At 32.3% G+C, this 15,720-nt stretch overlaps 1 protein-coding gene across 1 annotated transcript; it reads right to left on the bottom strand.

Annotated features, from left to right (window-relative positions):
* Positions 1-1,493: 1,493 nt before the first annotated feature.
* LOC123716682 lies at positions 1,494-15,711 on the bottom strand. The gene is made up of 4 exons (XM_045672530.1): positions 15,562-15,711; positions 8,147-8,275; positions 7,679-7,859; positions 1,494-2,780 (listed from the first exon to the last, which is right to left on the bottom strand). Exons 2-4 carry the CDS (start codon positions 8,240-8,242, stop codon positions 2,455-2,457), a joined length of 603 nt encoding a protein of 200 aa, XP_045528486.1. The 5' UTR covers positions 8,243-8,275; positions 15,562-15,711; the 3' UTR covers positions 1,494-2,454.
* Between the last annotated feature and the right edge of the window lie 9 nt (positions 15,712-15,720).

Genomic DNA, 15,720 nt, shown 5'->3' on the forward strand with positions numbered 1-15,720 from the left:
ACGGGTTGCAAACAGTAAGCGGCATGGTATAGGTTTAGCTTTCCAAGAGCACCTCTTGAGTCTTGATTCACATGTTGGCGAAAGCTGGACACAATTAGTATTACATCGACTTTGTTACCTCATAATTAGTAATAAGCTGACGGTTTTTATCATTATTTCCGAATAACAAAGACAGCGCTTGTCAATACTTTTTTACTAATACACTACAATGCATTATTAATGAGGCCAAGAGACCCTTAAATGCACGCATTTATTTCAGATAAGATTTCCATGTAATAAATAATTAAAAATAATAAAATGTACCTTCAGCATAATATTAGTGACGTTAGTCTCCTGATCCACATCGGACAAAAATTTCATAAAGGGAAGATCGAACGGCTCCAGTGTCTTAGTTAGAAGGCCACCAAACGCCAATAAGTTCGCTTCTATTTGAGAAAGCGTAAACGTCCCATTATTATCTAGCGATGCCCTTAAATATTGTTAACAATTATTTTAGAGGTTCGTAAAAATGCATAAACTTAGATTTCATCAAACTTAGAATATATTCATCGATTTAAGTTCCAAAAACATTAACTAGATTACCATGTTATTTAATAGTGATAAGGATACCGGTCCTTACAATCGTCTCGCGTAGTTGTGTAGCGCGCGTTTGCTTATAATATTGTAGCTACAAAGAGCCACGGCTGGGAACTCAACATGCTGTAGTGGATGCTGCACCAACTGCTGGTTCACCAATAATGGAGGCTCATGCCGGAACTTATAGATATTTACTAACGTTATTAGCACTCCACTAAAAAATCCTAACATTAACAGACTCACAAAAATGGACCTGGAAGTCGTTTATATTATAGTTAATTATTTAAATAAAGCAACAACCTACGTAAGTAACAAGCAGCACCTATTACAATTAATTAAATATACATACCTCATAGGTTTTTTAGTATGCATTGCGGGTCGAACTCCTGAGAGTGATAGGTTGCTTGCTAACTCCTTCATTGCCTTTGAGAAACTTTTTCGAAGTCGTATCTCAAAATTTGACGCCTGATAAGAATTGATTTGCAATCTCTCTTTCATGCGTGATGGCTTCGTAAGTCTCTTGAACCAAAGTTCAGGGTCTACAGTTCTCATTTTTTATAACTATATCTTCTCAACGCAAAATATACTTCAAATAAAATTATTTTATTGTTTTATCGACATAGAAGTACTCATAACTCGACGGTTTGTGTATTAATGTGAATAATCCCATAACAATTAAATACTGACAATGGTTTCAAACAATTAGTATAGTGCATGACGAAAAACAATTTACTGTAGTTTAAATGAACACAAATTACTTTTATATTATGTTCCATTTTAAATCGTCGGCAATTTCAAATTAATAATACTTATAGTTGAAATTTCTGTCAAGAAAAAAATATTTTGCTAACAAAATAAATGGTGAAAATCTAATCAATGTATTTGGGAACACAATAAGATACACAGTATTGGTAACTTTTTTATGTCATATTATAGTTCTTTCAAATTTATTACAATAATAATGACGTGTTTTATGTATTTTTTATTTTCCTTTGATTGGGATAAAACAAATTGTGCATTTAAGAAGATTGCAATTTCTCTAACAATATTCTCTAATCGATAATACACATGTATTAAAATTCGAAAAATCATTTAAATTTAATTTGCTGATAGATGATCTATGAATTGTGCAAGCTTCACTACATCATACAATACTGATTTGGTATCAGAAGACTTAAATCACTTAAAACTACGCACCTTTGGGTTTCGTAACAATACAAAATTTAAACTTAAAATTAAAGTATCAATCGTCAAGTAAAGAATTAAGCAGCCCTCTTAATTTAGTGGAAAAATAAACTAACCAATATTTAATTAACGTATCGCTATTTGATAGCATTACAAAAATATAATGTGTTTGTACGTCTGACACAAAGCAGAATCACAATCGTTCTATATGTACTAAATAAGGTAAGTAAAAAAAAATCTTTATCTTATAAATTCTTAATGTATAGCTCCGACGAGTATGTTGTTTTTAGACCTTTTTCTGATGTTTCGTGAGCGCCGATAACACCTACTTATATTTTGGATCGGGTTAAGGCCTACTTTTTAAAAGGGTGCACAAGTAACCATTAAGATGTGCTTATATTAAACATTCACGTGCAAATATTTCAAATAATGTTTATATAATATTTGTACATTAAAATGCGCGATCAATATAATTCAATATGCAATAATCAATAACGTTGACAAATTCTCATGATAGGTATATACCTATCATTGCCGATATATATCGGCAACAACTGTTTGAGAGAAATGCGTTAAATCCTGGGTCGTGAATGGGATTTCACTAGAATCCCTTCTTATGTTAACCTAAGGGCATAAAATTGGAGCTGATCAGACATGCGCGGGCGGCAGCGGCGGCGGGTGCGTGGGCGCGGGTCACAAGTACGCCACAAATAATAACATGGAGAGCAATAAGAGCGATACACCTCCCACTGCCACCCGGCTGGAACGTGATAAGATAGCCTTCCATCGCTGGGCCAAATGACGGTAACAGCAGCAGTCCCGCAATCGTACGTAACGAACACAATCGTGCGCCAGAGGGCGACAGCGGTGTGGACCCATATAGCATGTGTGTGGCAGCCAAGGAAAGGGTTCAGGCAGGTAACGTCTCTCGCAGCAGCAATGGTCCGCTACAACTCGCGTCTCGCAATACTCCACCTCACGCCGACTACACGGTCCGCAGCCTTCTAGACTATCAGGGACTGTAAAGACAAACAATTATATTTATTGTGTTTTCGCATCCTTGAATTTAGTAAAAAGCTTTGTTTTAAATCGCGTACTTCATAAAAATGGGATCAATTTCACAACTTTTTCTTTAATACCTAGACAGGCAGATATCGACATCATCCGGCAGTGCATTCTATTGCTCCACTTCCGTTATCCAAAAGGACTCGCGGAGAATAAAAATGTGATTTTATTTAGAATTCACATCACTTGAAACGTTGCAAAGTTTTCATTGTCTATTCAGTTCTTGTAGGCACTAATTTTGTAAAATTCGTTACCTGCACGATGTTTGTATTGATTACTACTTAGCTTTATATAATTTTAAATACAATTTGTAATAAAATGAATATAACATTTTTAATTTTGAAAATCGATAAAAAAGGGAATTACCAATTTCGCAGTATAAGCTACTTGTACACTTCTTAAATTTGAGTGTGTGCCAACCTAAAAATGTAATAAGATTGTGACCATCAACACCTTTTGGTAAATATTCATTTGATCTTGAACTACGACAATAAGGTCTCAGTGAGGCGTGACAGTATCACGCTGTTCTATTTTTTTTAATTCTTAGAATTGGCGAGACGAACAATGCAAATACAAATTTCAAAACACGAACAAAGATGAAACGTATTTCTGACAGATTTTTATTCTAAAACGTGAAGATGTGAAGAACACTTTAACTAGTTGCGGTTTAAAAGAAGGGGTACAAAAATAGTGCAATTACTGGGAGAACTCGCGAGTGGCCGAGCTCGCCAAGGTCTCTACGGGAAAGCTGGCAACACTAACAAGAGTCGACGTTTAGCGCAACAACTCTACAAACTTGGCACATTTACTGAACGCTTTAATTTAATTTGTTCATGGAAAAGGTAAAACGGAATAACTTAATGATTATTAAAGAAAAATTAATAAGCTTTTTAAACTAAATTAAGATAACTTCAACTGGAATGTGCCTCATCGAATATCGACAATAACAGATACTGGTATCGAAACAAAACAATTTATAATAATGCAAAAGAACAATTATAATTTCATCTTGATAATGTTATTTAAAAGATAATAAAATGAGAAGTCATATAATACTCTGTGATTAGATATGATGCATCACGCGTGCCTTCACCACTGTAATTCAGGCTTAGGACAAGGTCGTGTCACAATACGTGAACAGTCAATGCAATTGTTGGAACTACTATCAACTTCAACTATGATTACATACCATAAACCATTTTCATTCTTTTTAATGATATTAGTGGGAAAATTTACGATAAAAAGCTAAAAAATGAATTTCCTAATTTATTTCAAAAGAAGAGGATTTACTAGAAAAATGAGAATAAGAAACACTTCATAAAACTCATATTCGGTTTTCGCTAGTCCTACGCGTTTAAATAATATTTATTTTACAGATGCAATCTTGAATTCAACATTTTTTAATCATAAACGAGGACAGCGCAGTCTGTAAAGCAAATTTAAAACTTTTAGTAAGTTTGACATTGAAATCATTTTCAATATTAATTAAGAAGTTTCCAACCTCAACTTGAAATGACAGGATAATTTCTTATCTATTAATCAATATAGGAGACCGTTACTAAATATGTATATTTTTAATATCGAGCTTCCCGATCATGTAGGTGTCTGAAGTCGAGAACCGAGGGGTTGAAATGGTTGAGGGTGTCGTCATACACTTAAAGCACAGTTATACATACATAAACCATAAAAAGTTTTTACTGTGATGTGAATATATGAGGATAAAAAAATAAAATTATATTATACATATAAAAAAAGTGGTGTAACATCGAAATTTAAAATTAAATTTGGTTTTCTTTGTAATATGCCTGAAGCTTTATTATTAATAATATTTATTAATGATTATTATTAGGGTACTTAGTTTTACAGACAAGTTACTAGATATCATGTTCAGCGGAGTAGCGTGCAAGCCACAAGTGAATTTTATACATAAGCGTAACGAACATGAATAAAATATATAATGTATTCCAGATTTATGTAAAAAATTACCGCGAATAAAAAAGAAAGTTCCATTGTAAAAGAGTAATTTAAAATAATTATAATTCCTTCCCTTGTATTTAATTATAAATTTAAAAACAGTAATTAAATTGTAACGGTCATGGCCGAGATATAATGAAGGTCTTTTATAAAAAGAATATTTTTTACTGGCAATTAATGCCACTGAAGGCGTATTTAGACAATTTGTGTAATAATTTGTACGTAGATGAATATGAATAATTTTTCTCTTACATCCTGCTATACTTTATAGCTATTTTACTATATTTAGTAATTATTATATTTAGTCATTCGTATTATTTATTATGTCTTGATATCTGATCTCTAAGAGCCGTGTTGGCCTAGTGTCTTCAGCGTGGGACTCTCATTCCTGAGGTCGTAGGTTCGAACCCACAAGACATAATAAATAATACGAATGACTAAATATAGTAAAATAGCTATAAAGTATAGCACGATATGCAGCCACTAGGCCAACTCTGCTCTTTTGATTTTAGGACTGGTTATTATATTTCGTTGCATTTGAAACGCTCGAAACATGATTACATATGTCATTGTATACTCTCTACAATAAAACAGATACAGTCCATAATTTGTATGGAAATACAGTTTAAAAAAATTAAAGTACTACATTAGAATCGACACACACCATTGTCAAGTGCTAGTGACGGATGCAAGACACGCCCTTAGCGACCTTGCTGGCCATAATTGGAAGTGAAACCATATGATTTTCGATACAACCGTATAACAGTTTTGCGGCCAGTTTCCTCTGCAATATCATGTAGATGAAGACTATAAAGAACCTCTAAATCATTACATAAAATTCAAGGCTTAGTGGTTAAAGCGAGCCCTGAGGTTCTCAACTTCATGCAAGAATTATTTCGGGTACAGAATTACGTCAATGAAACAGTTTTCAAAAACAAAACGAAATAATGACGATTTTTTTTCTTTATTCAAAGAAGTGACTGTGAAGTGTATTTCGCGTAAAGGCTTCTTAAAGAATAAAATATAAAATTAAGTAACATAAACTGAAAAAAATATCTACTTGAATGCACAAAATTAAATTATTTTCTTTTATAAGAATTTTTATTTTGATTATTTTTTATCTAGGGGGCGTCAAATATATTCGACGGTCTGACCAAAACGGAGAAGGCTAGAAAATAATGGACACCTGAACGAGAGGACATGTCAGAAGGCAACCTGACCATAAAGTGGTAGCTAAAGAAACTTACATTAAAAATATATTTTATTGTTCTAAAATCGAAAAAAGGTTTTATTGATTTATATTCACGTGGTGATGATAACTGAAATTCAGTGCACTAACGTCATCAAACAGCTGCAATTGACTCCATACACATACTCCATTGTTTTATAATAATGAAATTATTTACGCGATACACAATGAAATAAAACTTAATTAATTATTAAAAAACTCGACGTTTCGAGTGCTATTCAGCAGTTGTGATCAACGACAGACTGTTATATAACTAATAAATTGATTTCTGTTATCAGATTTCTATATTAATTAATATTTTAAACTTTTTGTGTAATAAAAGTTTTTTCATTTACTTATTTTAATGCCAATATTGTAGCCAACTCTAGAATTTAACAGCAAAAACATATTTTTAGATTTTAAAATTGTCAATTGCAACCAAATGTGTTGAATAGTTTACTTAATAATATAGATTAAGACGGCGTTACTGTAATCTAATAAATTTCAATTACACCTTCATTAACTTTATTGGTTTGACCTAGGACACAGGGTTGTGTTCGGATACAAAGGTGTCACGCTACATAAGAACACGGTATTAATTTTCCAAATAAGAATATAACATTTGAAGTAACTTATACATATTTATATTTCATAAATACATGTGTATGTACGCGTCTTATGTCGAGTACTCTAGAAATGTCTGACTGACTGAAGACTGACTATTTCACCTAACAAACAAAGATACTATGATAAATACATTGAAAATATTATTGTAATCGAAATGGAACAACATTCTCCCCAGATTTTAAACTAATGTAAATTATTAGTTTTAATGTATAATAATCACAACTAATATGCCGGCAGTAATAATAGTGCATTGGCACTTGCCTGCCTTCTGGCAGTGTCCATGGGCGGTGGTATCGTTTAATATTAGGTGAACATCCTGACCTCACAAGTCCATATAAAAAATCTTTTATTTTCTGTTAAATAAATGTACAGACGAGCGGTTAGTACGCATTTTATACATAGATGACACATAATTGTTGTTGACGTGCGCATTGTCACCACGAATTAAGACAATTAAGCAGCTCGCTATTGCACATACCTTATACAGCTAATTGTGATACTACACAATCTCTACTCATCTATTCAGTAGATGCATGCCTGTACATAACAATGTTTTTAACTCATTGTTGTTCGAATAGAAAATATGTAGTTATTTTTTGTAAGAATTTTGAAACCATTATCGCTTTAAAATTCGATAAAGTTGACGAACATTTGATAGTATTTATACTAAGAGAGGCACTGGCGAATGAGTGATACCAAGCTTTAATTAAAATTCGCTTTTAACGCCAATTAAAAACGCTCAATTTATCCACTGAGTCATCACTGCGTGTAGTTATAAATTATTTTCAACATTTTAAATATATGAATTGAAAAACCGAAACCTAATGTCAAAATATTTATGCTATACATTTGTTATTATCAATTACATAAGTAGTACAAAATAATTATAAGTCGTTAAGTCGTTTTATTTGTGTTGAACTATATCTGAAAATACGTTTGTCAGTAGTGGAGGTCCCAAATTCAATATTATCAATCATATTTTAATTCCTTATAAACGTATCATATTACTTGGGTTATACATACTATCTTCCAGCCGTAGGGCGATGGCAGCGGCGCGTGCGTCAGCTGCAGAGACGTCATGTTCTACGAAGTACTCCTCGTAAGTCACTTCTACTTCGCTTTCCGCCCACGCTTCGGTGTCGTTTGCCTTACTGTCATTGCCGGACTCTATACCCACACGCTTCTGCACTGATATTGGGTGTACCTAGCGTAATAAAATATTTCACCAATAAAACTAACTTAGTGAGAAGCTGAAGGGCACAAAAATATAATTTTAATACTGTATAAAAACACTTATTCTTTACTCGTACCTTTACGAAGAAAGTATCTTTCGAAACAGTAAGGTGTTTTCCATAAGTTTAATATAAAATAATTATGAATTAATTTCTTATTTGTCCCTATTCCCTTTTTTATGCTCGTTGACGTTTATAAATACATCGTTAGAATACTGTGTTAGTTTCAAAGATGTTCACAATGTTCCTGCATACTTACCATGACAGTTGGAACTCGGAAGATGACGTCAGCGCCCCCCACCGCCAACGCAGCGAGTAGGAGGGCGCGCAGAAGCCACGCTCTAGATCCTTGCATCCCATCGCACTCCACTATTGATTCTTAGCGACACTGAAATAGCATACACGATTGAAGGACGGAGCTACAAGTATGACTCATAAAAATGTTACATGCAAACTATACTATCGATTTCGGTTTTGCGGATTCTGAAATATTTTATTCGATCATAAACACAAAATATATTACGTAATAGTCTTTCTGCCGTTAGCAGTTCCAGACAATCTCCTATCAAGATTATCGGTAATAGGTTAGCTAACCAAACCTAAGCAGGAATTAGCTTCAATGAGACACAACAAGGTACCGAAGAAACGCTTACCGAAAATTGCAATAATACGTTTTACAATTTGTTACCGACGTAATGAGTAATCTTTGTAAGTAGACTGAAGAACTGGAATAATTTTAAGTGTGTACGTCGCTAAGAAGCTTTCGAAATCCCACATTATTAAAAATTTCGGTACCATTAAAAACACTTAAAGCTGATCCGGTTAACTCCACAGTTTAGTGATTCATCGAAATAACGAAGGTTGTTTTCCGTTATTAATCTTTCATAGATGGTGTTAAATTTCTTTTGACCTCGATAAGGCGATCAGGTGTGTTCAGGTAACACAAGACTAAACAATGCTATACAATACATAACTGGAAGTCGATAATTATTTATGATAAATGTATATTAAGGGTTAAAGCACGGTCTTATTTGTTGATTTAACATTTTTCATATGTTATAAATTATAAAAGTTAAGTTTCGTCCGATCTTTGGCTATTTTAAACTTTTTTTAATTCTAATGTTGACTAACTTGAGGCAAATGCTATTTAATGTTTCAGTTGGTGAATTTAATGGTAGATTAGCTAAGGTATATATAAAGACTAGAGCAATGTGGAAACGAAATTAAATGTCTAAGTCAATAGGACTAATTTAATGAAGAATAGACAAGTGAAAACATTGACATAACTTTTACAGCGTCTAAATTAATGACAAACTTTATTGTGATTTTAAATTATTTAACGGTTAAGTAACTGCAAACTCTTAATTAGCCCAATCCTACCAAAGCGGTAGAAAATATTTAAATATAGATTAATCTAATCATACAATGGTAAAAATATTGATTATAATCATAGATGTTAAAAGGCGGTCTTACTTTTAAGTGAAGGTTCTTTCAGACATTACCCACACATAAATTGTTTTGACACACGACTAATTAACAAATGATTTAAATTTTTTGCCGCGACAATAATCATTGCTAGCCTTATATTAGAATTAGCACAATTGGCAAATCATGACCTAAAATAATCTAAACGCAGTATTGTAGCAATTGTGTAGCGTCCAATAATTCAGTTAACTCATTGAATGCTATTAAGTTAAATCATCCATGAATGGTTGTCTGCACTATATACCGCACCTGTTACGACATTGCAGTGCAGTATCTTAGTGATTTTTCTTTAAGGGTTTTTAAACTTAATTTAGAACTTGTAAGTGTATTTCTTAAAATAGTTAGTAATACTATATATTCTGCGATAACAATTTGAGGAACATTAGGGCAGTTAATTTTGCGCATCTGTTTACCACCTTATTCATAAAATATCACTGAAAAAAAAAACGAAATCCAATACACATAACAGTAGAGCGCCTCTAGCTATATGTATTAATATAAATATAAAGATTAATAAAGCTGATTAATAATAATAATAGTGCCTAGCAGTTTGTTCGTGATGATGTTATTACCTAAACATACATTTTATTGGCAGGTATCCAATTACTCTCTTACAAGATCTTGGAAATATTATGTTTGAAATTATTTAATATTGGTTCTTTGAACGACTCGTCGACTCTTTGAACTATACAGTCCAAGTACAGACAAAGAGGATTGCATTGGTGCGTCGAATGACATACGATTCAAGGATAATGAGCGTTTAGTAGTCCGCTCACGAATTTTTTGTCGCGAGAGGGTTTCACGTATTGCACCTCCAACGGTTACTGTTATAGAAAAAGCTATAAAAGATTTTTAAAAACTGTTGAACGAAGTCATGCCATATTTCTAAGCTAAAATGTAAGTCTGTTTATGAAGCCATTTTTTTTTTCAATTACATAATCGCGAGAGTATACGCATGATAGGGAACGTAATATGAGAAAAATCTGTCAAGAAACTTACCCATATACCATAACCCTGATTAAAGATTTTGTGATTATGACTAAATATAAAAATGTCTAAATAATAGTTTAACTCATCTACGATACAAACGAATCAGTGCAATATCTGTCTTCTTCCGACTGGAAATGGTGAAGTTATTCTGTAACTGTTAACTCCTAAAAAGGCAGTCGTATTAACCATACGCAGTCTTTAGTGTCTGAACCACAATGGAATTTAAATTTAACTGCGTCTGACGATTTGGGATGAAACTCTGACCTTTATTGCGAGAATAGAAAATCCATAGAATATTTATAATTTTATTTATGCATTCAAACGATAACTGTGCTTCTGATACGTGTTTATGTTTAGGATCTGACGGCTGCGGCATTGAATTTAATCCGACCAGCCTCAAAGGAAATAAATAGTTCACTGTTATTTTTATTTGAAGCTCAACTATTTGATATAGAATTAAATTTACGAGGCGACGATATTAGATTTACGATATGTTAACGACTAGAGAAGTGTTTCTGGCACTTATCTTTCGGCCAAGGTCCCACAAAAATATTACAATCGAATATTGACGTATTTATCGATGATTCATTAAACACAATCCTATCATAAACTTTATGAACTTGTTATTTTAAGCTTTGTTTAAAAGTGATGTGAAGATCTTCTTCAACTCTTTTATTAAATTCTCAAATATATTCCTTCATTTTTAGTACAAAGCAGCAAAATCTATGTTATTATGAGATTTAAAGTTCTTATTTTCTCGTGTTCTACATTAGCAATAAGCATATATTTTCTAACTTCATTCACAAGCACATATTTTGACTGACTGGAGAAATAGGACAGCTTAGATGTTTGTGAATTACGAAAAGCTTTCAACTTAGTAAAGCTCCACATTTGAGCCAAATGTCCACAGTGCATGATGTATAAAGTCAAACGGCTAAAAGAATATTAAAATAGCCCAATTGACTTAATATAAATCCAGACTATAGTGTTCAATATATTATTTTTTACTATATTAACTTTTAAATATGCAGAGTACGCTCTAAAGTACTGAAAGACGCGGTTTCGAAACGTTTAGTTTAATTTTTAACCTCATAATATATGAAAAAGAAAATGGTAACAAATGCATTAAATTCTATTTTTTTTAATATAATAGTTAAGCTTAAATAAAATAGTATAAACTATTTTATCGCCCTTATACAAATACACCCAAGTATGACAAGAACTTCGTAAGTAAAATAAAATTCTTGTCTTTATAAGCTTAATAATAACCTACCATATAGTAACGAAATAAGTTCAATACAGATATCGAAGCTAAAAATTATAGACACGGACCACTATGATATAAAAAAAAATTAAACAATTTGCCAATGCTAAAAAATTGATGATGTTAATCAGTTTACGCACTGTATAAGTAATACACTCCTTCTACATATTTTACATATCGCACGTTAAACTTTAGATAGATAACGTTTGCTGGTTAAGTTACGACACTTTAGATAAGATGTAAGACTGCTACGGAAACGTTTTTTGCTTGACCTAACACTAGTCATAAACGGTAAGTATTTACCTACATAATACATATAATTACTATGGTATTTGCCTATCTATTCTATGCAAGCTTACACTTAATAAACTAAACTCTTGGTTTTTCGAGAAACATATAGGTTTCGGCAAGATCGTGAAATTTGTCGAAGCATTAAATTGATTGTTGATTAAATCATTAGTAGATACTATTTTTTATAGAAATTTCCAGTACAATTTGCCCTTGTTATGTGTGTTGATGGTATCAATATTAAGTTCATCAACCCCGAGCACCCCAAGTAAGTTGAACGTGGGGGCAGGTGGGACCCCGTACGTTGCGAAATGAGGTCAGCACTATACACTCAAAATGTACAAATACTTTATTGACTACGTTAAAGCTTATTCCCAAGTAAAAATATAAATTATATTTATCATAATACCAATAGACCGACTAACACGCATTTTACTTAGAATAAATTCACTATCATGTGTACTTATATTATACAGTACTCTTTGTCATGTAATGTACACGAAAAATTAAAACAAATACAATTCTTCGAATAAAACAACTTATTTGTGTAACTATAGAATTCACAAGTAAAACCAAAATAGATAAAAAGAAAATAATAATAATAATACCGAATTCTTACGAGTTCAAATGTCGATCATCATAAATCAATGTCTAAAACTCTGTGTTCAAGATATATAAAATTTTAACATAACGACATACCTAATGATTGAAATACCGTAGTATTGAGTGCATCAGTAATACGAATACGCATCCGTATCGCTAAATCGATGCCGGAAGTGGTTCCATACAAAGTGTTGGATTATGCAGACGGGTGCGCCTCGCCGCCCGCGCAACATGCATCATCTATTTAAAAGCATGCTAATTATTGAAGACTTAGGAGTGGCTAATAGATATAGTACTATGACGTTCAAAACCATAGTATATTGCGTGCTAACTAATGCATTGAAGCACGTGTTTTTATGTAACTTATTTATTTATCGTGTTAGATAAATAATCTCTATTTTGGAGTTTCTACTCGTCGTCGACACGTAACATTACTTAGCCTAGGTTTCAAGTCATAATCGTAATTTGATGCAGTTCAATATCAAATACCTAAAAATCGTTTGTCCCCACAATTTAAGTGGTAATGAAGTAATAAGACACTTGCGAAAACCTGCAATCTTCATGGAAACGAGGATATCCTTATTAGAAGAATCACGAGGCGTAAATTTAAGTTGTTAATAGCATATACCTACAAAGATTTTACATACTAAGATTTATAAATCCATTGTATTTTAAATAGTTAACTTATCAAACAAAGATGTGCTTCTTTAATTTCACAACTACGGCTTAGTTATGAAACCCTAATTTTTAAAAGGAGCATAATTTTTTTTAAAGTATATTGTTACTTTGTCGCAATTCAAATTACTTATAAATATTAAACAATCATGAAATTTAAGTCACGAAAATCGAGTGACTACCGAATTAATATTCATAAGTATATGGACTTCTCAAATACAGTAACAATCCCATTGTTGATTACAGACGCAATGTCACGCTTTATTTCCTCCACGCATATATTGTAACTTATACATATAATACTTAAGGCAATTTACGTACAACAGACGAAATGTACGTCTAAGTGCGGTAGCTAAGTCAACCATACATAGTAAAGGTAAATTTTCGGGCTGTGTAATGTTTAACTTAGGCTTTAGAATTTGTGGAGTCTTAGGTACAAATTTTATGGTTAGATAAATTTATTTTCTTTAATGAATAGTCGTGACCTCTTTTACTAATCCTGCAAAAACCTTACAACTTGACAGCCGTGAGAAAGCGTATCCTAACATTTACCACCAGGTTCTCAGCGGTTTTCATCTATTGTGTGCTAATGAGCATCATTGCATACATGCCTTGTTCAAACAGCCACATTCATATAACATACGTCATCAAAAGAACAGACCTGTGCAATACACGTACAAGGCGTAGAAAGCAATGAGTTTATATAGAATATAGCACCAAAGATTGAGTCGTCAGTTTCTTATTATTTACCTTAACGTAGTGTTTTGCCAAATTCGTATGAATTTGTTACTTAGCGACTAAAGTCATAAATTTCCTACATCTGTGCAAACCTATATAGCGTTAATTGATGACAAAAGGTGAATGCAGTGTTTTGTTTTCAAAAAACTCCTTTTACGATTAGCGTAGCGATATCACAAAAACCTTTTAGAAAATAGTAAAACTTATACAGCGGTTTTTTTTACAAATATATTAAATTAAATCATTTTATTGAGAGTAGATTAGATAATCAACCTCAATAGGATATAAGCTTAGCGATTTAAAAAACCCGAGCAATTAAATAATTAAGCGTATATCGTGAAACACGACGCAGCAATGTAGAGCGACGCGTACAGATGAAAGTCTAATTAATTGCCTAAATTCCATATATAGTATATGTAAACATCTATTCTGAATGGGATAACGGGCTGTAAACTTGTAAGAACAGTTAAAAATATATACATTTAAGTGAAAAATTAAATAGCTACATTGCAAGTCAAGTAAAAAATTAGCTATTAAGTTTTTGTCAAGTTCTATCTGTCCTCAAGAATTACTGAAGCGTAGCGCGCTAATCTGAAGCACAGTTACCACAAACATAAATAATAATAATAAGTGGTCTACTACAAAAATATATTAAACTCGTTTAAAAACTAGTGAGGATCTCCTTTGAAAATAATAATAGGACACGCAATACAATATTGATCGCGATGTCGAGATTCCGCTTTAAAGTTTACGTACTGAGTATAAGTCGGTCATTCGTGCCAAATAGCCTTTATTATAATCGAATAACAGTCCTGTATGAAGATACGAAATCAAATTAAACAGCTAACAGAAAACATTTCGAAAGAAGGGCAACTAGATATGCTTGTTCAGCAAATCTGTCCGATATTAATAACTAGTTAAGTATTAGTACAAGGCTAAATGCAGCCCTTGAGTGTTCTAGTGACTCGCCTTCATCACTCCACGAGAGCTTCAAGGGCCCTTCATCATCGTAAACGTTTATTTCTGAAGTCGTTGTTCAATATAGGAATATTGAGCCTGTTAATATTTCTCCTTAGAATCAATATTATACTAAAAATATGTCAGAGATACTATATTATAGCATGATGTGTTTTGTATTTTATTTTACGAAAAACTAAAAGTTTCAACCATTCAATTCATTGATTGCTAAATTATCCCTTAGTAACATATATATTTATTTCACAAATATACAAAAAAAACAATTTCACAGCAAATTCGAATTGAAATTCATAAACGATAATAAATCTAATTTTATATTACGACTTATTTAAAATTGTGATATTTTTATTATAAATAGTATATATAATAGAAGATAATTAATTCATGGCGCTACGGTATAACGAGGCAGTGATTGTGCTCTAATTGTATATTTGTTGTATTGGTTCGCAGGTTAATTAATCTTCAATTGTTTTTTAAACGACATAATAATTTTATTATTGTTTCGCGCACAAAGAATCAGCATCTTTCCCATGGTTTAATTTCGAAATTATTCAAGCTGTTTACTTAATTTTCATATCATAATACTCGGTTACCAAAAACGTAAGCACTTTTTTTAAATAATAAAGTTATTTCCACAAAAAAAAAGAACTTACAATGAATATTCGCAATCCAAGCCGGCTCGTTTGAAGCCGACGTATACTGTATATCACAAACAGTAGTTACACCCTCAAGAACAAATTGTCAAATGCTGGGAACGCGGAATAAACAAACTACGCGCCACACGCGTGCGCAACGCGGGCCTGTCAGACCCA

This window comes from Pieris brassicae, chromosome 11 (assembly GCF_905147105.1).
Source record: "Pieris brassicae chromosome 11, ilPieBrab1.1, whole genome shotgun sequence".
NCBI classification, from domain to species: Eukaryota; Metazoa; Arthropoda; class Insecta; order Lepidoptera; family Pieridae; genus Pieris; species Pieris brassicae.